The 20811-nt window shown below is 55.1% G+C and overlaps 2 protein-coding genes across 6 annotated transcripts; one reads left to right on the top strand and one right to left on the bottom strand.

Annotated features, from left to right (window-relative positions):
• Window positions 1–981: 981 nt before the first annotated feature.
• Window positions 982–7685, bottom strand: STOML1 (stomatin like 1). Of its 2 annotated transcripts, none has more exons than XM_069866375.1 (7): window positions 7193–7685; window positions 6516–6622; window positions 6264–6413; window positions 5563–5766; window positions 4643–4865; window positions 3147–3365; window positions 982–2069 (listed from the first exon to the last, which is right to left on the bottom strand). In XM_069866375.1, exons 1-7 carry the CDS (start codon window positions 7338–7340, stop codon window positions 1867–1869), a joined length of 1254 nt encoding a protein of 417 aa, XP_069722476.1. In that variant the 5' UTR covers window positions 7341–7685; the 3' UTR covers window positions 982–1866. The 2 variants fall into 2 exon arrangements, with proteins under 2 accessions (XP_069722476.1, XP_069722477.1); XM_069866376.1 differs by having other exon boundaries at window positions 3147–3362.
• A 5-nt stretch (window positions 7686–7690) lies between these two features.
• LOC138725443 (protein PML-like) lies at window positions 7691–18075 on the top strand. 4 transcript variants are annotated; one of them, XM_069866373.1, is made up of 10 exons: window positions 7691–7829; window positions 8880–8975; window positions 9787–10354; window positions 10754–11331; window positions 11748–11800; window positions 12293–12373; window positions 12463–12673; window positions 13568–13617; window positions 16777–16942; window positions 17046–18075. In XM_069866373.1, the coding sequence occupies exons 2-10, from the start codon at window positions 8924–8926 to the stop codon at window positions 17618–17620; spliced, it is 2334 nt and encodes a 777-aa protein (XP_069722474.1). In that variant the 5' UTR covers window positions 7691–7829; window positions 8880–8923; the 3' UTR covers window positions 17621–18075. The 4 variants fall into 4 exon arrangements, with proteins under 4 accessions (XP_069722474.1, XP_069722472.1, XP_069722473.1 ...); XM_069866371.1 differs by having other exon boundaries at window positions 13529–13617; XM_069866372.1 differs by having other exon boundaries at window positions 7692–7829; window positions 13565–13617; window positions 17046–18073.
• Window positions 18076–20811: the final 2736 nt, after the last annotated feature.

Below are 20811 nucleotides of genomic sequence, written 5' to 3'. Positions count from 1 at the left end.
CAGAACTCCTCCTTCGAGCCTGGGAGGAGGAACCTGCGCAGAACCCGCTCCCAGCCCCGTCACCGCCCGCAAGAGCGTTTCCCAGCCGGCTCAGCCCTTCCCGGCCCTCCAATAGGGAAGAAACCCAGAGGGAAGCCCGAGCTCCACCCCTCAAAAAAAGATGTTTCCCCGAGGAGCAGCTTCTCTTCCTCTGCTGTGAGGGGTTCAGGGTTGAGAGCAGCCCTGAGGAGAAGGACTCAGGGATGCTGAGGGGTGAGAAGCTCAACATGAGGCAGCAACCGTGTCCTGGGCTGCATCCAGAGCTGTGGGAGCAGCAGGGAGAGGGATTCTGCCCCTCTAGTGAGACCTCATCTGGAGCCCTGTGTCCAGTTCTGGAGTCCTCAGCACGGGAAAGATATGGAACCGTTGGGACAGGTCCAGAGGAGGCCACAAAGATGGTCTGAGGGCTGGAGCATCTCCCATTCAAGGACAGGCTGAGGAGAGTTGGGGTTGTTCAGCCTGGAGAAGAGAAGGCTCTGGGGAGACCTCAGAGCAGCTTCCAGTACTGAAAGGGGCTCCAGGAAAACTCGGGGGGGGACACTCTTGATCAGGGAGTGCAGGGATAGAACGAGAGGGGGTGGCTTTAAATTGGAAGAGGGAAGATTTAGATTAGATACTAGGAAGAAATTCTTCCTGATGAGAGTGGGGAGGCCCTGGCCCAGGTTGCCCAGAGCAGTGGTGGCTGCCCCATCCCTGGAGGTGTTCAAGGCCAGGTGGGTTGGAGCTTTGAGCAACCTGATCCAGAGGGAGTTGTCCCTGCTGGTGGCAGAGGGTGGAACTGGATGGGTTTTAAGGTCCCTTCCAACATAACCCAGTCTATGATGTGGTGAGATGAAATCCCACCACGCAGCTTCCTTGACTGCCAGCAAATTCCTGTCCAGAATGTGGCCTCTTTACACAGCACCCTGGGGAAACTGAGGCACCAAGTGATGTAGCCCCATCTGCCTGCAGATCATCAGCCCATCACGGCCTAAGCGCAAGGCTGCAGACCAAGTTTATTGTCCATGGGGAGTTGATACAAAGGAAGCTTACAAAATAAATATCTCTATACGCCTCTGTACAGTCCACACGCTCCCCACAGACAGACCTCACAGCACGCAGGCAAGAGCACTTTGAAGCACAAATTAGCACAAGCACTTATTAAAAACCTCTCTGTCGGGATGGCCCAGGAACCACCAGGCAGGTTGTTGCCTAGAATCACTCCTGCTCCACGACATGGTTTAGTGGCAGATAGGAATGGTTGGACTCAATGATCTAAGAGGTCTTTTCCAACCTAGTGATTCTATGATTCTATGATCCATCAGCAGTGCCACGCTGCCCCAATCCCAACCCTGCTAGTGGCATCACAGTCTGGTCCAGCCCACCCTCATGCCCTGCTTCGGCTTCCCACCCCACCCCATTACTGCCATCCTTGGCCGGTGTCCCCAAGCTCTTCATCCAATCTGCTCAGCTCATTCCCCTTCCAGTCCAAGACACCCAGCCATGAAGCCCATTGTAAGGGCAGCAGGACATGGGTTTGTGCCCTGATGGCATATTGGCCAAAGGACCTGGTAGTCAACTGGCCCATGCTGGGGTGCCAACATGTTCCCATCCTCTAATGTAGGCAAAGGACAGGCAGAGGCGATAAAACCAAGGATAAGGATAGGCAATGGAGTTCAGCCTCAGTTTCCCTGCTCAGATCTTCACCCAGCTCCTGCAGCCTCGATGGGAAGAGCAGCAGGAGCTCCAGTAGGGCAAAGCTGCCACCACACATATACCCCGCTATGTCCCCTCCTTTCGCACACCTACAGAAACACATGCACACAGACACGCACCCACACACATGCTCTATCTATGTTGCTTCATCGCCTTGACGAGCTCCTCCAGCTTCAGGGCAAGGTGCAGGTCGCCTTTCACCTGCAGCTTCCCACTCATGTAGGCACTCAAGGGGCGCAGGTCACCCAAGAAGAGGTCCTGCAGGTCTTTCTCTGCCACCTCCAGAATGACGTCAGGGCTTCCCTTGGGAACGTCACGGCCAGCCCACCCGCTGCCTGTAAGACACAATGGGTGGGAGAGGGAGAAACAGTGAGCTTCAGTAAAAAGCCTTTCTTACTGGTGTTTCCCCTACTGTTTCATGTGGGTTGAGTTGGGTCAGATGAAAGATAAGGGCCCAGCAGGGTGATTTTGGAGACAGGAGATAGATTTCTCTTGTGTTGCTCCACTGATATCCTGTTACTGTGGTCAACCTCCATGCAAACCCTGTCCTCCTTTTGCCATGCTGTGCTGGTTTGGGCTGAGAAAGAATTCATTTTCTACATGGTATGGGTCCACCACTCAACATTCCTCACTCCTTTTCCCCCCCCAGCTTCTTATCGCTAAGCATGATGGCATATGGTGTGGAAGATCTCTTTGGTCATTGGGGACAGCTGTCACGGCTGTGTTCCCTGTTAAGCTTCTTGTCCACTCCCAGACTCCTCACTGATGGGTGGCGTCAGAAGCAGAAAAGGTCTCGACTCTGTGTCAGACCTGCTCGGCAGTAATGAAAACATCCCTGCATTATCGACACTGTTTCCAGCACAAACTCAAACTGGAGCCCCTTACTACCTACTATGAAGAAAATTAACTTTATTCTAGCCAAGAACAGCAGATACGGCCACCAGGAAAACTATCAGCACCCAAAAGAGAATGGATTAGGGTGCTGAGAGGACATCTTCCTGCATGGCAGTGGCCCAATGTGCTGCTCATGCATGTGCCTCTATGAGAATCCCTTTGAGCTGGTGGCACAAAAGAGCCAAGAAGCCCTGACATCTCTCAGCCATCCCACTTGGGTAGCCGCGAGGAGACCTGGCTGTCAATTTTCTATCAATGCTGTCTTTCTAAAGAAAAATTTGTGGTTTTAACTCGAAACAAATTATACTTTGGATGTTGAGAAAGCATGAACTCAAGGCCACAACTACTAAACTGCAGTGCTCAGATGATGGAACCAGAGGTACCTTCCATGGAACAACCAAACTGGCTTGGTTTGGGACCCTCTACCACCAAGTTTGGTGGGTTTCACAGCATGCAAAAAGGGCACAGGCACAGGACGCCCTCCCTTCTCTGACACAACAACACCAAAGAGCAGTGACCTGAGGAGAGGTCGATGAAGTAGGTGCTCCGGGCGCCGCTGGGCAGGGTGATATCAACCTGGTAGGATGCTCCCACCTGTCTGACCAGGGCCTCGGAGAGGACAGGCTCCACTGCCGAGAGCAGCTCATCCACACTGGGCTTCCTCTGGGCACTGCTGGCAGGGGTGAGGAGGGGAGCAGTGGGAGGCTCCACCTCGTTCACTGTCTCCATGCTGTCTGCTGAGGACAAAGAGACAGAAACAAGTTGAGGAGACACCTTCAGATGGAACACTTCACTAGTCTGCACCAGGAAAAGATTTCCAGAGCAGAGAAACCCACTTATACAGCAAGTTTTGAGCTAAACAAGAAGAGGACAACATGGTTTTGCCAGTTCCTACTGCCTGCTCCTCTGTCTGCCACGGGTTGCTCTTCCTCTGCTACCAGGAGGCGGAAAATAATGCCCGAAAGAAATAGTGAGGCATAAATTGGTGCAGGGTTTCTGGAAAAAAAAATCCATGTTGCCCTCACATGTGACTGTCTTGGCAAGCTCAAGCCCTACCCTATGTTTGCCTGATGGAAACACCAAGGTCTGAGTTGGTCTTGAGTCTAGGCTCCTGCAGATCTGCTCCTGCTCTCCCCAGTCCCATCTCTGATATCATGTTCAAAAGGTTGTGTAGTGCCATATGCTGTACAGAGCTGTGCCCTTAGTGGACCTCTCTCCTGCCCCCAACTAACCTACTTGTGCTGTGCTGATAGGAGTGTGATATTTACTGGACTTCGACTCTTCTGTCAAACAGCCAACTGACACAAAGATCACTGGGCAGGAGGGATCATAGAATCACCAAGTTGGAAAAGACCCATCGGATCATCGAGTCCAACCATTCCTATCAAACACTAAACCATGTCCCTCAGCGCCTTGTCCACCTGTCCCTTAGACACCTCCTGGGAAGGTGACTCAACGCCCTCCTTGGGCAGCCTGTTCCAATGACCTTTTCTGTGAAAAATTTTTTCCTAATGTTCAGCCTAAACCTCCCCTGGTGGAGCTTGAGGCCATTCGTCCTTTTAGGTAGTTGTAGAGAGCAATGAGGTCTCCCCTCAGCCTCCTCTTCTCCAGGCTAAACACCCCCAGCTCTCTCAGCCGTTCCTCATAAGACCTGTTCTCCAGCCCCCTCACCAGCTTTGTTGCTCTTCTCTGGACTCACTCCAGAGCCTCAACATCCTTCTTGTGGTGAGGGGCCCAGAACTGAACACAGGATTTGAGGAGCGGCCTCACCAGTGCCAAGTCCAGAGGGAGAAGAACCTCCCTGGACCTGCAGGTCACACCATTTCTGATCCAAGCCAAGATGCCATTGGCCTTCTTGGCCACCTGGGCCACTGCTGGCTCACGTTCAGTCGCTGTCAACCAACACCCCCAGGTCCTTCTCCTCCAGGCAGCTTTCCAGCCAGACTTCTCCTAGTCTGGAGCTGCACAGGGTTGTTGTGCCTCAGTAGAGAAGCAGGGGTGCTGGGTTGGTTACCTGCCTCTGGAGCACCAGTCCCGCTGCCTGCCAGGGCCAAGGTGTTGCTGAAGAAATGTGCAGCCAGCTGCTGAATGGTGCCATCCAGTCCCTCCAGCCCAGGTGGCACGGTGGCCAGAGGGCCCACCAGGTTCTCCCGGGGTGGCTGCAACACAGCCTCCATGCTCAGCTCCACACGATCAACCTCCAGGCCCCAGGACTTGGTCATGTCGTTAATCTCCAGCTGCACAGCCAGGAAGAAAGGGAGAGATATTGGTAGCCCAGGCAGAGCTAGGTATGGCCATGAAGACCACCCACCACAGCGAGCCAACCATGGGCATTCTTATATTAGCTTATATTTCTGCTACCCACCAACTTTAAATGCGGGGTGTTGAACCAGGCCTACTTCAAGTTGTCCACTCTCACTTTCAAGCCTGCTCACTCAGTTGCTCTCCTCACTTGGAGGAGGTTGGGACAGGGAAAACAGCTCTGTCTTGTTCCCCTTTCTGTAGCTCCCTCCCAGGATAGCCTGTTTCTTCGCTCTCCCCTGGGTACTATGGCCTGGTGTGGTGCTCCACCAGGCAGCACATCTGATCTCCAAACTGCTCCAGACGCACCAGAGATACCAGTACATCCTCCAGCCTCCTTTTGTATCCCCTCTTATTCAACCTACAAGCTCTTGGCCTGGCCCAAGTCTGCTGCGGGCACTAGTCATCGCCCCTCTGTGTGGCCCTTTGAGATACGCCACAGAAGGTCCAGAGATCCACAGGCTGAAGGCATCTGCTCCACCACGTCTTCCCACCCCCTCCCTGCCGTTTGGTCAGATCCGTGGCTAGATGGACTTTCAGCAGCTACAGTTTTCCCTTACTATTATGTCCACACCAGAAGCCCAAGGATTAGGGAGTCTGAGGGGCTCTGTGTAGGGCTGGGGCAGTCCTCACCAGCAGCTGCTCCCCGATCCTCAGCTTCTCCACCTGGATCTCACGGAGACTCTTCTTCATCAAGGTCTTGGTCATAGCGTTCTGCGCCGTCATCCGAGTGGCCGCAATGAGGTCCTTCACCATCATGACGGACAACACAGGGTCCCACACTCGGAACTGGACGTCAGCGCCCATGGAGAAGATTGCTCCATCCTTGGAGGTCAGCTGGGGCAGAGGGGAGTCAGGATCTCTCCCCACCTCCATCCCATGGCCCAACCCTTGTGCATAGACCCTGGTAGCAAAGGCATTAATTTCTTTCCCAGCTGGCAACCAGTTCTAGATCTCTTTATTAAGAGGGTTATTAGTGACAAAACCAATTCAAATAAAAAAGTTTGGGCTTGTCTGAATGGTGAGGCCAGTTTCCAACATGCGGCTGTTACTGAAAGACATATGGGAAGGTTAGGGATCGATGTTTTTGAGATGTCTTCATCTGCGAATGTGCATTGAACAAGGTGTGCAGAGTAAAGAGGAGCTTTTCAGCCACAGGCAGGGGAGGACTCAGTTCACAGCACCAGCTACAACCCCCCTTGCCTCACCGTAAGAATGGAGTAACTGAAAGTTAGGTCCATGTATGCCATCGAGGGTCAGCCCATCCCAAAAAACATCTGCTGGATATGTTAGAGATGTCTCCCCATCTTGCCCGGAGGTCCAAGACAGCTCACCTTGCAGGGCGGCACATTGAAGGCCCTCGTCCTCAGATCCACTCGCTGCCAGTCATCGATGAAGGGCAGCAGCAGGACCACGCCAGGTCCCTGTGGTGCCCGGATACGGCCCAAGCGGAAAATAATCATTCGTTCATAGGTGGGCACGATCTGGAACAGGGAGCATTGGGACCAGGAACAGCCAGGAACAGTGCCCTCCACCCCACTGAGGATGGGTTGCCATCCCACTCCTCACCTGCTTTCCTCCCTTACCTTCAAGGCAAACCATCCTGAGATGGGGAAGGTGACAACCATCAACAAGAAGACCAAGAAGGTGATAATCCCATGGCAGATCCAGGACAGCCAGCTCTGGGAAGAGTCTGCAGGGTGTTAAAATGGGGAATGTACCTTCTCCAAAGCCCTTTTCCCTGCCTGCAAACCCTCATCCAAACCTCTCCCCACCATGCACCCTGCACCCTGGGAAAACCAGCAGCATGGGGTTGTTTAGCCTGGAGAAGAGGAGGCTGAAGGGAAACCTCATTGCTCTCTCCAACTACCTGAAAGGAGGTTGTGGAGAGGAGGGAGCTGGGCTCTTCTCCCAAGTGAAAGGGGACAGGATGAGAGGGAATGGCCTCAAGCTCCGCCAGGGGAGGTTTAGGCTGGACATGAGGAAAAATTTTTTCATGGAAAGAGTCATTGGGCACTGGCAGAGGCTGCCCAGGGAGGGGGTTGAGTCACCTTCCCTGGAGGTGTTTAAGGGACGGGTGGACGAGGTGCTGAGGGACATGGTTTAGTGTTTGATAGGAGTGGTTGGACTCAATGATCCAGTGGGTCTTTTCCAACCTGGGGATTCTATGATTCTATGGGGGGCAGCAAGCCAGCACAACACCCTGCAGCAAAAGTGGCAACAGTGAGGAAGGCAGCAGCTTTCCTCTAAGCTTGAGACTCACCTGCAGCATTCCCAGCTGGCCCCAGAGGGTCTTGCTTGGATCCAAAGGAGAAGAAGTACTTCTGGGCACCATAGAGCCCAATGCTGGACTGCTGGAAGCGGTCGAAGTCTCCCAAGGGAAGGGCTTGGTATCCCGACCGGCTGAACATGATGCTAGCGCCTTGCACGAGGCCCCGCTCCTGGTGCTCGGAGCCCTCTAAGCGTGGCTCACTGTTGCAGCCACCTCTGTAGCCAGCGTGGTTTCTGCCTGGCGTGATCCAACATCCTTGCCCTGACCTGCAGCAGGAGATACGCCAGAGATGAGCTGACGAGCCCCGCTGTTGTCACAGGGGAATCACATCCCTCAGGAGGGTTCCTTGCTGGGGTCTCCCCCAGGCTGAGGGGTTGGGGGCTTCACATCCTCCCAACGACCCTTCCTGACAGGAATTGAGTCGGGAAATGAAAGCTGGGGCCAAGCAGCCGCCCTCCCCTTGGAAGTGGGAGAGAACCCTGGGGTGTCCTCAGCCACCAGCCATGGGGAGCGGGGGCTGCGGGGAGGATACTGCAGTGGGGAAGGAAGGAGTTGCTGATGCTTCCTGGTCTGTTGTCATGTGGCTGCTGACGGCACAGGGACGAAACGGCTCACGGTTCACAGCTCGGTGAGTTTTTCCGGAGAGGCCTTGCCCGCAAACTGCTCCACCAGCCACGGGGAGGACTAGGTCCTCCATCACACATTCACCTTGGGGTCTCTGGAGGGTCCCCCAGCCCCACAGGGAGCTGAGAGAGATATTTTTCCCAGCAATTCCTGCTCTGGTAGAGCCTTCTCACCATGACAAAGCTCCCCCTCCACCATCTCACCAGCCTACAAAGGGCGGCGGAGAGCAACAAAGCAGCCTGGAGCAGAGCTGCTGAGCATGGGGTGTGGCAATAGGGCAGGTGTAGAGCCCTCCTGGCTGACATAGTGGCCTGAGATGCTGCTCCAGACGCAGCAGCAGCCCTTGCAGCCGAGCCAGCCACTAGACATGCACCTCGGCACAGCTCAGGGGTGCGATCTAGCAGCTGAAGCTGAGCATTGCCATCCGAACCCCCGGGTGCCAGCGTCCACCCACCACCACCCCCAAGTGCCTGCATCCATCCCTGGTGCCTGCATCCCGCATTGCCTGCATCCCCCATTGCTTGCATCCCCTCCTCGGTGCCTGCATCCCCCATTGCCTGCATCGCTCCCTCGGTGCCTGCATCCTCTCCACGGTGCCTGCATCCCCCATTGCCGGCATCCCTCCCTCAGTGCCTTCATCCCCTCCTCGGTGCCTGCATCCCTCCCTTGGTGCCTTCATCCCCTCCTCGGTGCCTGCATCCCCTCCCTCGGTTCCTGCATCCCCCACTGCCTGCATCCCCTCCTCGGTGCCTTCATCCCCTCCTCGGTGCCTGCATCCCCCATTGCCTGCATCGCTCCCTCGGTGCCTGCATCCTCTCCTCGGTGCCTGCATCCCCTCCCTCGGTTCCTGCATCCCCCACTGCCTGCATCCCTCCCTCAGTGCCTTCATCCCCTCCTCGGTGCCTGCATCCCCCATTGCCTGCATCTTCCTCCCGCCCCCAAACTTTCCTCCTCCACCAGCAGCGGGAAGGCAGGAGGAGGCAGGGCAGAGGATGCCCCCACCTGCCCTCCTCTCCTTCCTCCCACCAGCTCCTCCTCCTCCTTCTCCTCCCAGACTCTTCGGGAAAACGAAACTCCTGGGGGAGCTCTGCCGCTCGAATGCCCGACAGCCCCAGCGCCCCTCAGCCACCTGGCCCCGGCCCCCCAGCAGGTAAGGGGGGGGGTGTCTCCCTGCTTTCCTAGAGGGAGGATGTGGGGCAGGGAGGGGGAGCAGCCTGGCCCAGGATCCCCCGAAGGGAGCTGGGGGGATTGCCTGCTTGGGGTTGGGGGGGTGTGGGGGGGGCAGGTCGTTATATTTTTAGGGGGCAAAATGATTGCAGAGGGGAAAGAAGGTGGTAAGGGGGGTGGGGGGTGGTCCCTGCTTTATTCGGGGTCCCCTGGCCTGCCCTGCCGGGCTGGGGGGCAGAGGGGCGAGGGGTGGGAAAGGGGACAAGTCTGGGGACAGGGTTGGTGCCAGCATCCCAGTGCTGCCTAGGAGGCTTTGCAGGAGCTGGGGGGACAACAGCCAGGGCCCCCCTTTCCCTCTGCTGCCCGCCCTGCTTGCAGAACAGGAAAAGGCAGAAGTGGAAAACTGAAAGTAAACGGCTTGGCAGCCTTTGTTCCCCGCCCCTCCCAGCTATGAAATCCAAAAGAAGAGGGGAGAGGTTGGGGATGGGGCGGGAGGGCCTCCAAGGGTCCAGCACAGAGGACAGGATAGAGCAGAACCCTTTGCAGCCAGCAGAGAATCTCCCTGGGAGAACACTCTTCACCTTGCCGGGGTACAGCCACCCAATCATCGCTGCCAGAGGGGTGGAAAGGAGCCGCTTGCCCAAATTTCAGCTCTGTTAGCCCTTCCCTGCAGCGGGGTGGGTAAAGTGGGCTGCCCGTTGGTGGCCTGCACGGTCCTCGTCGGTGGGACTGAAGCTCCTGTCCCACTCCATCCCGCATACTCCAACGGGCTCTTTCCCCCACATCCCACCTAGACGGAGACAGTGCCGCTGCCCCCATGGAGATGGGACCCCAGCTGAGTACACCGTCCTGCTCCACTCCGTCCCGTCTGTCCACGGTGGAGGATGACTTCCAGTTTGTCCTTTGTGAGGGCTGCCACCAGGAGTTGCCCACTCTCAAGCTCCTCACCTGCCTCCACACCTTGTGCCTCAATTGCCTGAGTGAGAACAAGCCCATTGGGCAGTGTCCCGTGTGCCGGACGGCCATCCCGCAGGCCAACGGCATCCCCAACATGGACAACCTGCTCTTCATCAACCTGCAAGCCAGACTTAAGGTCTACAAGAAGATTGTTGATGGCAGCGGCCCAAATTGCAGCCGGTGCAGGGGGGAACTGGCGGCATCTTGGTGCTCCGAGTGCGAGGAGTTCCTCTGCACCAAGTGCTTTGAGGACCACCAGTGGTTCTTCAAGAAGAGGAACCACGAGGCCAGGAGGGTGGAGGAGCTTCGTGCCGAGTCAGCCTATCGGTTCCTGGAAGACACCAAAAAGTCCTGCAACCTCTTTTGCTCCACTCCTGGTCATGCCAGCCAGGGACACATCTCCAGGTGAGAGTGGTGCCTTGTCTCTGGGTCCCATCCTGCACCAAGGGCTTTGGAGCTGCTGCTCCACAACCGACTCTGCCAGGAGGGTAAAGCCAAGAGAGTTTCATCACCTGCCTATGGAGAGGGACCACCACAACCTCAATGAGATCCCAGGCAGGAGGAGGGTATGACAAGGGAATGGTAGGTCCAAGGGAAGAGCAAGGGGAGCAAAGGTGTGTTGAACACGCAGCCTCGTGCCCATATTTGAAGCCAGGCATGTGAGGCAAAGCCCTTTCCTGCTCCATGCCTCAGTTTACCCCCTTGTTAAACTCCTGACCTGTCCCTTGGGGAGGGGGGTATTGGAAATGCTCTTCTCCTCCTACTCACGTACCAGCTTTGAAGGACGCTCCCATTTCCTTCCAGCATCTACTGCAACAAGTGCGAGAAGGCGCTGTGCTGCATCTGCGCGCTGCTGGACAGCCAGCACGGGTCCTTCTGCGACATCCGCAGCGAGACCGAGCGCAGGCAGGAGGAGCTGGGCACCATGATCCTGGAGCTGAAGCAGAAGAGAAGCAACTTTGAGGCCACCTACTCGGTGCTGCAGGATGAGGCTGCCCGGCTGGAGCAGGCACAGCAGGAGATGCGGGAGCTGATCCGGGAGCGCGTGGAGCATCTGGTGCAGCTGATCCGGCAGGAGGAAGAGGAGCTGCTGATGCTGGTGGAGACGCGGCAGGAGCAGGGCCAGCAAGAGCTGGCGAAGGAGCTGCAGCACGTGGAGGGGGTTCTGAAGCGGATGGAGGCGAGCAGGCAGCTGGTGGAGAAGATGAATCTCTACGCCACGGATCAGGAGGTGATGGACATGCAGCCCTTCATCAAGAAGTCGCTGGAGGACCTGCAGCAGCTGGAGCCGGTGACAGCTAGGGACCGAGCACAGCCTGGGGACTTTGCCAAGTGCAGAGCCAGGCTGCAGGCACTGGTGGAACGCATCACAGGGCACCCAGGTGAGGACTTGCCGTGGGGGTGGATCCAGCTTGGGCCAGCTCAGAAAGCCATCACCTATCTGAGTCCTGCAGGGCTCGGAACCATCTCCCTGCAGCAAAATGAGCCCAGATTCACTCTTGCAGGGTGCTTATTTCCACTGGGCCCAAGATTTGCTCCTTTGCTTATATGACCAGAACCCCTTTCTGCTCTCCCACCAATCAGAGAGGCTCTGATGATGCCAAATTCTGGGTCCCCAGAGACTCCTAAACCCATGGGGCCATCCCAAACCAAAGGGCTGGGAAATGGGATGGAGACCAGAGCTGCTCCTTCCTTGCTGCAGCCAGTGAGCAGGTTTTTTCCAGCTCAGCTGCTGCTGGGGCCAAGTGGGAGCTCCGGAGGCTCTGATTCAGAATTGCAGCCCTGCTCTCTATTGCAGATACTAATTCCCAAGCTGTCCCCACAGTCGAGGTGGCCCTGGAGAACAACCTGGTGAGATGTTTGTGTTTCTTAATGTTCACTGCTGGGTGGGGAGGGGTTCTGCATCAGCCAAAACATGGATCCCTGCTTCCTCTGACCTTTGCAAGCCTTTCCCAGGGGTCTGCCTTCCCCTCCACAGCCCATCACTCCCATTTCTTCATCAACAACAACGCCTCAGGCATGTTTCCACCTGGGCAGAGAAGAACCTTCTTTGTAGCCTTCATTTTCCTGGTGTGCTACTAATGCATCCCACTTCTCTGAGCCTGCAGCTTCATGATCCCTCATTTTTGGCAGGGAAATCCATAGCCTGCCGTGGCTGTAACACCACAGCCCAGGCACAAGCCTTAAGCCAAGCTGGAGGGCCAGGCTCTGCCTCAGTTTCCCCTTGGCTGAGGATGTTTCTGCCCACCATGGCTCTGCCCACTGCTTGGAGACCACACAGCCTTGCAGAGAGCTCGGTGGCCTTGAGGTTCATCCTGACCCTGCTCCACGCTTTCTCTGCAGCAAGAGGAGCCAGTCCAGCCGGAAAGCGAGACCATCGTGCCCACCTTCACCATCAGCCTCACGGAGATGCACACGAGCCCGGTAAGAATGGCTCCAGCCAGACAGGAGCCTTTGAGGACCAGGAGATGCCACCCCAGCACCTTCCACCCCCCATGCTCTCCTCTCTCCAGGCTCTCCCTGCCACCACGTGGCTCAAGCGGAGTTTGCACAGCGTGGAAAAGGTCAGCCAGGTTTCACCCAAGCTACTGAAGCTGGAGTATGATGACATGCCGATCAACATCGATCCCAGTTCAGACCAGTGGGATGACAGAAGGGAGCCCAGCACCTCCATGCTGAGCCGGAACTGCAACAGCATCCCTGCCACCAGAAGCTTCCCTACAGGTAGGGAGCCCGGACGTGGCCTTTCCTGTTATCCCATCTTGACCAATCTCCCCTGGGGCAAAGAGGCAGAGAGAGGGAGCTGGTTCCCAGGGGGTAAATATAAGAGCAACACTCAGAGGTGGACACGGATGCTCCATCCAGCTCCGTGTCTTGTCTCCGAGGGAGGCAAAACCAAGCCTAGGCAAGAACACAGCAGCAGGACAAGTGTGCAGAGAGACTCCCCTGCCTCCTGCACCAGGAGCTCTGGATTTTCCTAGAGCAAAACAGCCTACAATTTTTAACAAAACATAGTTTCTTTCCCAAGCTTTCCCAGCCTGCAGTAGCATCCCTCAGTGAGGGGTCCTTGGTTCAGCTTTGCAAGCAGGAGGGAGGGTGAAATGCATCTTCTGGAGAAGCTGGTGCAGGGTCCATGGGGTGAACAGAATCGTAGAAACATTACAGTTGGAAAAGACCTCTATGCTCGTCCAGTCCAACCATCAGCCCAACATCACTATGCCTACAAACCATGTCCTGAAGTGCTGTGCCTATACATTTTTGAACAACTCCAGGGTTGTAGACTCCACTGCTGCCCTGGGCAGACCCTTCAAGTGCTCCATCACTCTTTCAGTAAAGAATTTTTCCTACTATCTACTCTAAACCTCCCCTGGCACAACTTGAAGCCACTTCCTCTTGTTCTATTGCTCATTACTTGGGAGAAACAGCAGTGGAGAGGTTGCCCACACCTTGGGATGCATCTGAGAGCACCCAAGGGCAGAGTGGTTCATGGTCATGGTAGAAGTGTTTGCCTTCTGCTGCAAAAATCAGGAGATAAGAGTGGTCCTCTCATGGGAAAACTGATGTGATCCAACACCACAGCCTTGAAGCTTCAGCATCCTCTTTTTCCTTCCACAGAAGACATGGGCATCATCATCTCCAGCTCAGAGGACAGCGAGGATGACGCAGTGGTGAGTGTAATGCCAGACGTCCCTCGTTGCTGAGCCACGTCACAGGCAGAAGAGGCAGCTGTGCCCCATCATCTCTGGGGTGCCTTTCCCTTTTCTCCAGCTATGCTCAGACATGAGTCTTCTCCCTTCATAACATCAGCCAGAAACTTGCTTGCAGCTTTCTCTTCCCCTTTGGTTGCTCTCAAGCGCCAGACCCACTGGGCTAAGACCTTTGCCAGTATCTCCTTGTATTCTGGAGCACCCAGGGTCCTCTCTCACCGCCAGCAAACCCCAGCTTGGTTTGTGCTGAGGTGGGATCCCATACCAGCCAGTCCTCCATAACAACTCTTTCAGTCCTCTCCATCTCACTGCAAAGGTTTTTCTTAGCTTAAAAAAAAAAAAAAAAGGAAACAAATGAATTTTCATATAAAAATCAAGTTTGTGAGTTGAATGTAGTATCTGTGCTCAGAAAGTTTGTCAGTCCTGTGCCTACACAGACTGAGAAGCTCCCAGAAGCCACCAGAGCAGGTAGGAACCAGCTGAACATCCCCAAAGGGACATTTCCAAGCCCCCTGCAGTGCCATTTCACAGCACCAGTGCTGCAACCTGCTGCGTTCCAACCGAATGGTCCTGGCCGAGGTGGTTAGATGAACCAAGGGCATGGGATCCCTGCTGAGCTGCCCCAACAACAGCGCAAGGCAGGGATCCCTTTGGAAACGGATGCAAGTGCAGCTAATTTGTAGTCTGGGGAGGGGGGTGGGGGAATACGGGATGTGATTTTCCAGTACTGGTTTAAATGGGGGGTAAACAACCCTTTTTCTTTTTGTATTAATTATTACAGATGCTCTTGTTACTCTTCAATAAAGCTGTTTCCTGATTAAACGCCAGCCTGCTGCTTCCTTATTCATATTTTACCTTTGCTGTTTCTCTTTGCTCTCCTGATTCATCTCTAAAGGGGGAAAAAAAAAAAAAAAAAAAAAAGAGTTGTGGGGCTACAACCCTGTTCCCATTCCCTGTTAGAGGCAAAATATCTCAAGGCTGGCGCTCTGGGGGACATGAGCAGCTTGTAGCAAGAAATCCCTGTGGGAATCATGTGTCTGTTGGTACGATGTGGATTTAGGGGTGTAGCACAGGCACAGGCTGAAAAAAAGAGAGGTCCCAAGAGTATGAACTTCTCACCGATGGTCTGGCGCTGAGCACTAGGAAAGTGCAACCCTGAGAGATGGGAAATATGGGTTTAAAGCCTGGGAAAGGAGAAAAAGGAGCAGCAGAGGGAGATAGTGGCTAGGCAATGGAATGAGGCAGTGGGATACAGCCCAGGGAAGCTGCAGCCTTCAGCAAGGGGAGGGAGAGGGCTAGGGACCTGCCTAGAAGCTCAGACAACTTCTACAAGGACATTATGGGGCTGAGGAGGAACCTTGTGGGATCACCTGGGGATTATCATGCTCTGCACCAAGCTGAAGCCACAAGAGCATTTCTGGTGCCCAGCTCTATCCAGATCCATCACCCGCGGCTGTTGCAGAGCTATGAGTCTGTGTTGCTGCATGGGTGATTTTCCCCCCGCCCCCAAATCCTGCACATTTTCCCCTCTCTGTTTAACCCTTCAATAAAACCCCTTTGCATAGAAACTCAAAATGCTTGTGGCTGGTTTGGGTAACAAGAGCATCTGCAATCACATTTTTGTTGCTGGGTTTGGTTCATCTAACTCCCTTCAGGCCACTCCAAGCACAGCCAGGTGAGGGGGACACAGGGCACTAGCATCACGCCACCATCCTTCTGCACTTCTCAGGCAGAGGGACCCTAAATGCCCTTCAAACACTTAATTTGAACCTGGAATTTAAGCAATCCCACATCCCCTCAGCTGGGGAGTGCTTGGTTTTGCATACATCCTTGCAGACATCCATCCAGCTACATTTCCTTCTCTCCTGCTCTGCAGATGAAGGTGCAGAGGGAGAAGGATGCCCCATTGCTGCAGGGTGCACAGTCCAGGGGTGCAGGACTGTCACTGGGGGAAAGACAGAGGAAAAATGAGTTTAGAGACTCTTGAATGCATTGCTGTCCTACTCTTCCAGCAGGGAGATGCACCCCATGGATGTCCATCCCTGCCAAAGCTGGGTAGGAGGTGGTTGACATGGCCACTTTTACTCACCCTTGGGAAGCACTGTGATAGGCACAGGATTTGGTGAGCCTGGAGAGGCACCAAACCTCCTCCCAGTCCAATTCAGTCTCCTTTTCCTCTAGAGGCCAAACGGATCTTTAAGTCTAGCAGTATCTCCTCTGTTAAGGTTGCTCATCCACTTTTATGCTCCTGCATAAGCTGCATGCACATGAGATGCACAAATAGGGATGGCAAGTCCCCAAACCTGTGTGTTGTATCCCTCTGAACCGCACCCCCTGCTTAGGACGGGCTGTGTTCAGGGTTCTGCTCTTGTTCACTTGGCCCCATCCATGCTGGGACCTCAGCCCAGATCCTGATTTGGGGCTCTCAATAGGGTTTCCCATGGCCAGCCCGCTCCTGCGAAACAACACACACCCAACCCACCCCGGCAGCCAGACCCTGCGGGTTTCACATCACTGCACACAACCAAGTCCTTGAATCCTGTGTTCAGTCTGGGCCCCTCACCACAAGAAGGATGTTGAGACTCTGGAGCGAGTCCAGAGAAGAGCAACAAAGCTGGTGAAGGGGCTGGAGAACAGGCCTTATGAGGAACGGCTGAGAGAGCTGGGGGTGTTTAGCCTGGAGAAGAGGATGCTGAGGGGAGACCTCATTGCTCTCTCCAACTACCTGAAAGGAGATTGTGGAGAGGAGGGAGCTGGGCTCTTCTCCCAAGTGACAGGGGACAGGACAAGAGGGAATGGCCTCAAGCTCTGCCAGGGGAGGTTTAAGCTGAACATTAGGAAAAAATTTTTCACAGAAAGGGTCATTGGTCCCTGGCAGAGGCTGCCCAGGGAGGTGGTTGAGTCCCCTTCCCTGGAGGGGTTTAAGGGACGGGTGGACGAGGTGCTGAGGGACATGGTTTAGTGTTTGATGGGAATGGTTGGACTCGATGATCCGATGGGTCTCTTCCAACCTGGTGATTCTATGATTGCCAACAGTGCACCCAGGGTTGCTCCTTATGTGTTTCCAGCCTGGTCCAAGCAGGTAGAAGGGACTGGGCCCCCTTCTCCACTCTCTTGCAGGCACCCACCAAGCCCCTGGACAGCAAGAAACCCTCCAGCCCAACGTGGTCTGAGAGCGGCACCTCACGCTCCTGCAGCCCCAGCCCTGTCACCCCTGCCAGCCCCCAGGATGACGGGTCAGATCTGAGCACCTTGGTGTTCCTCAGTGTGAAGATTGACCAGAAAAGTGAGCATTGGCTTCTCTGGGCATGGAGAGCTGGGGGTGGGGGTGGGGGGGAGAGTGGGATAACCCCAGTGCTCACCCCAGCCCCATCCTTTCCCCTCCACAGCCCAGCACATCATGGAGCTGGCGGCAGCCAACGGAGAGTACACCTTCAAGACGCTGATTCAGACACCCGAGTCGGTGCTGGCGCTGCTCTCCCAGGGTTGCCCCATGGAGGTGGGGATACAGCACCTCCTCTGGTACCTCTCTCATCTCCCAAGGCCCATCCTCATCGTCTATAATTTCTGGGCACCGGAGCTGCCCGCTCTCTTTAAAGCCTTGGATGCCACAGGCAGGAAGGTGGACTTCTGCCACCTCGTGGGTGGTTATGTGGATATGTTGTCCTTGATCAAAGAAAAGCTGCCCAGGGCCCCTTCCTACAAGCTGAAGAGCCTGCTAAAAAGGCAGCTGCAGCAGCAGCTCAACGAGGGCAGCGCCCTGGCCACAGCCAAGGCTTTGCAGAATCTTTGGGAAGCCCTGGAACTCCCTCCCCAAGCTGATACGAGAACGATGCTCACCCACTGCAACCTGCAGAGCTACACCATGCTGCAGCCCTTGGTGCAGGAGAAGCTGCTCTCCAGGAGGGCGGTCAGGATCCTAGCCCAGCGCAACCTCATCCTGTGGGAGCTGGAAAAGGCATGAGCGGAACCGTGGGGTGAGCTGGGCTCGCTGGGTCTCAGACTAACAGCGCCGGGGATGCAGGGATGCTCATCAGGGTTGTGCACAGAGATGTAGGGATGCTCACAGCAGCAGCAAACAGGACTCATAGACCCTCTGTCCTTCCAGCAGGGGATTTAAAAGGTCCGGGACGCTGGGTCAGCACTCAGAGCGGGGGAAGAAAACGTCCGATCTAATTAATATCTTTATAAAATAAATTACACTGCACAGCGTAATTTATTGGGGCGTTTCCACCCCTCCTCTGCCCAGCCGGTCGGGAGAGGAGATATTCGGGGCACCGTTCGCTCTGCCCAGGCAGCAGCACGTACCTTGCTCCCCTCAAGTCCCCGCAGCCTGGATGCGACCGCGGTGACAGGCAGAGGGTGCTGGCGGTGTCCCCAAGCCGACCAGGCAGTGCAGGACGCGCACCACCAGGTGTCCTCTGTGCACAGCCTCACAGGCATCCCTGGAACCCACCGGTGGTCCCTCCTCCAGCCGGGGGGTCCCGCGACCATCACCGAGGCGTCTGGTCTGCGGGTAGCGGGCACAGAGGATGAAGGGGATGAACGGGTCCTCTGGGTGGGGGTGAAAGGCGGGAGAAGATGGGCTAGAAAGGGACGTGATGAAGGTCTCCTCTCCAAGAATTATAGAATCACCAGGTTGGAAAAGGCCCACCGGATCATTGAGTCCAACCATTCCCATCAACCACTAAACCATGTGCCTCAGCACCTCGTCCACCCGTCCCTTAAACACCTCCAGGGAAGGTGATTCAACCACCTCCCTGGGCAGCCTCTGCCAGCGCCCAATGACCCTTTCTGTGAAAAATTTTTTCCTAATGTTCAGCCTAAACCTCCCCTGGCGGAGCTTGAGGCCATTCCCTCTTGTCCTGTCCCCTTCACTTGGGAGAAGAGTCCAGCTCCCTCCTCTCCACAACCTCCTTTCAGGTAGTTGTAGAGAGCAATGAGGTCTCCCCTCAGCATCCTCTTCTCCAGGATAAACACCCCCAGCTCTCTCAGCCGTTCCTCATAAGGCCTGTTCTCCAGCCCCCTCACCAGCTTTGTTGCTCTTCTCTGGACTCGCTCCAGAGCCTCAACATCCTTCTTGTGGTGAGGGGCCAGAACTGAACACAGGATTCGAGGAGCGGTCTCACCAGTGCCGAGTACAGAGGGAGAAGAACCTCCCTGGACCTGCTGGCCACACTGTTTCTGATCCAAGCCAAGATGCCATTGGCCTTCTTGGCCACCTGAGCCCCTGCTGGCTCATGTTCAGTCGCTGTCAACCAACACCCCCAGGTCCCTCTCCTCCAGGCAGCTTTCCAGCCAGACTTCTCCTAGTCTGTAGCTGCTCAGGGTTGTTGTGCCCCAAGTGCAGGACCCGGCATTTGGCCTTGTTAAACCTCCTGCCATTGGTCTCAGCCCAGCGGTCCAGCCTGTTCAGATCCCTTTGGAGCCTCCCTACCCTCCAGCAGGTCAACGCTTCAACTCAGCTTAGTTTCATCTGCAAACTTGCTAAGGGTGCACTCGATGCTTTCATCCAGGTCATTGATAAAGATATTGAACAGGGCTGGACCCAGCACTGAGCCCTGGGGACACCACTTGGAACTGGCCTCCAGCTGGAGTTAACTCCATTTCCCACCACTCTCTGGGCCCGGCCATCCAACCAGTTTTGCCATGGGAGCTGCCACACTTGGAAAACTAGGGGGAGATGGGGAAGGAGCATGACCCTCATCTTCTGGGAGCAGCGGCCTGGAGACGGTTGTGAATTCTTGGAGTTGGGTCTTGGCCAGCGAAGCAAGGGAGCTGCCTTCCCTGGGCATGCAAGTCCTGATGGCATCAGGACAGATCCCACCCATACAGCACTTTACAGGGAGCAATCCCAAAGGAGCTCCCATGTGTGCGTGGTGGCACACAGGGCTCATCACCACATTCAGACGATGCCATTTCATTTACCCAGGTGGATACTTTGGTGACTAATACAGGGTTGTGGCTCAGGGAGAAGCCTCTACAAGGGGCATGGCCAGAGGAGAGCAGACCCCATCTGTCTGCTGTCACCAGCCTCATCCAAGTCTTGTAAAACAATAGCGAAGTCAATGGGCTGTGGGAGCAAGATTAGCTGTTTCTTTGCCCTGAGCTGCTATAAAGCTCATTCATCCGGCTAGAAAGGGTTTGTCGCAGCAACGTGAGCAGAGCAGCATCCGACAAGCCCCAGCCCCAGAAAAAAAGGGCTGCAGCTGGGGTACCCCTGCAGGATGAGGGCTCCTCAAAGGTCCTACCAGCTTCCATCTCCAACAGGCAGCCTCTACACACTCACAGGGTGTTACAGTCCCACTTGGGTCACCCTTCCACTCACAACCACCCCATGAACCACACACTCCCCCCCTCCAGCCCCGCAAGACAGAGGTGTAAGGAAATACCAGAGTCCATCTGGCTTTTTTTTAGGGCAGTAAATCACTGAATTAAGCAAATCTCCTGAAATGATATATAATATGATGATTGGCTGTTATTAATAATGCATTGCTCAATCTAAACCATTCATAAAATGACTCCCTGTTAGCCCCGAGCAAAGTGCTTTGGGACTCAGGAGGAGGAGGGCGGGGGGCGAAGGCAAGAAGGAGCGGTATAAATCCTTTCTGTTTATGAAAATGGATTTCTTCCCTCAACAATCATGCAAAACTAATTAGAGCTAAAGGGCCAGTTCCTCTGCATTTGATTACGCCCTGTGAGATCACTAAGGTTGGCTGGCCAGGGAGGCTGCAAGTCCAAGGCCCAGGAGGATTTGTCTCAGTGAGCCTAAGAAAGTTCTGCTGGATTGCATTCCTAATAAAAACATCAGCCTGCTAATATCTGAATAGGTTGGCATCCCATGGACCAGCAAGAGAAAGAAGTGGGGATGAGTGGGTGTTAGAAGTCTTAAATAGAAGTGGCGAGGGAAAACTGAGGGAAATATTTTTTTGCATGAAAGGAGAAACCACAATGCCTCTAGCCAGCCAGAACAACCTCAGGATGGTGGCTTAATGCACTCACCTGATTTGGGAAAGGATTTTGGAAGCCAGGTTGAGGCTTGGAGCTGAAGAAGCCAGGAGAGCCCAAAGTGGGGTCTTGCCCTTCTCCTTCTTAAATAGGCAAGGCCACTGACCAGCCTGGTGAGGAGGGCTCCTCCCTCAGACATCAGCTGGA

This window comes from Phaenicophaeus curvirostris, chromosome 12, assembly GCF_032191515.1.
Source record: "Phaenicophaeus curvirostris isolate KB17595 chromosome 12, BPBGC_Pcur_1.0, whole genome shotgun sequence".
In the NCBI taxonomy this organism is placed as follows: domain Eukaryota; kingdom Metazoa; phylum Chordata; class Aves; order Cuculiformes; family Cuculidae; genus Phaenicophaeus; species Phaenicophaeus curvirostris.
The sequence above is the reverse complement of the archived record's forward strand: the minus strand, read 5'-3'. Positions and strand labels throughout refer to the sequence as shown.

What these genes read in the sequence shown, in the direction of transcription:
- STOML1 (XM_069866375.1), bottom strand. Translation starts at nt 7,340, where the DNA reads ATGTTCAGCCGGTCGGGATACCAAGCCCTTCCCTTGGGAGACTTCGAC. An exon ending in GGATCGGGGAGCAGCTGCTG is followed by an intron (nt 4,866 to 5,562) that starts GTGAGGACTGCC and finishes CTGGCTGTGCAG; the next exon opens with CTGGAGATTAACGACATGAC. An exon ending in CTTCATCGACCTCTCCTCAG is followed by an intron (nt 2,070 to 3,146) that starts GTCACTGCTCTT and finishes TGTGTCTTACAG; the next exon opens with GCAGCGGGTGGGCTGGCCGT.
- LOC138725443 (XM_069866371.1), top strand. Translation starts at nt 8,924, where the DNA reads ATGCCCGACAGCCCCAGCGCCCCTCAGCCACCTGGCCCCGGCCCCCCA. An exon ending in ACGCATCACAGGGCACCCAG is followed by an intron (nt 11,332 to 11,747) that starts GTGAGGACTTGC and finishes TCTCTATTGCAG; the next exon opens with ATACTAATTCCCAAGCTGTC. An exon ending in CACCAGAAGCTTCCCTACAG is followed by an intron (nt 12,674 to 13,528) that starts GTAGGGAGCCCG and finishes CCAACACCACAG; the next exon opens with CCTTGAAGCTTCAGCATCCT.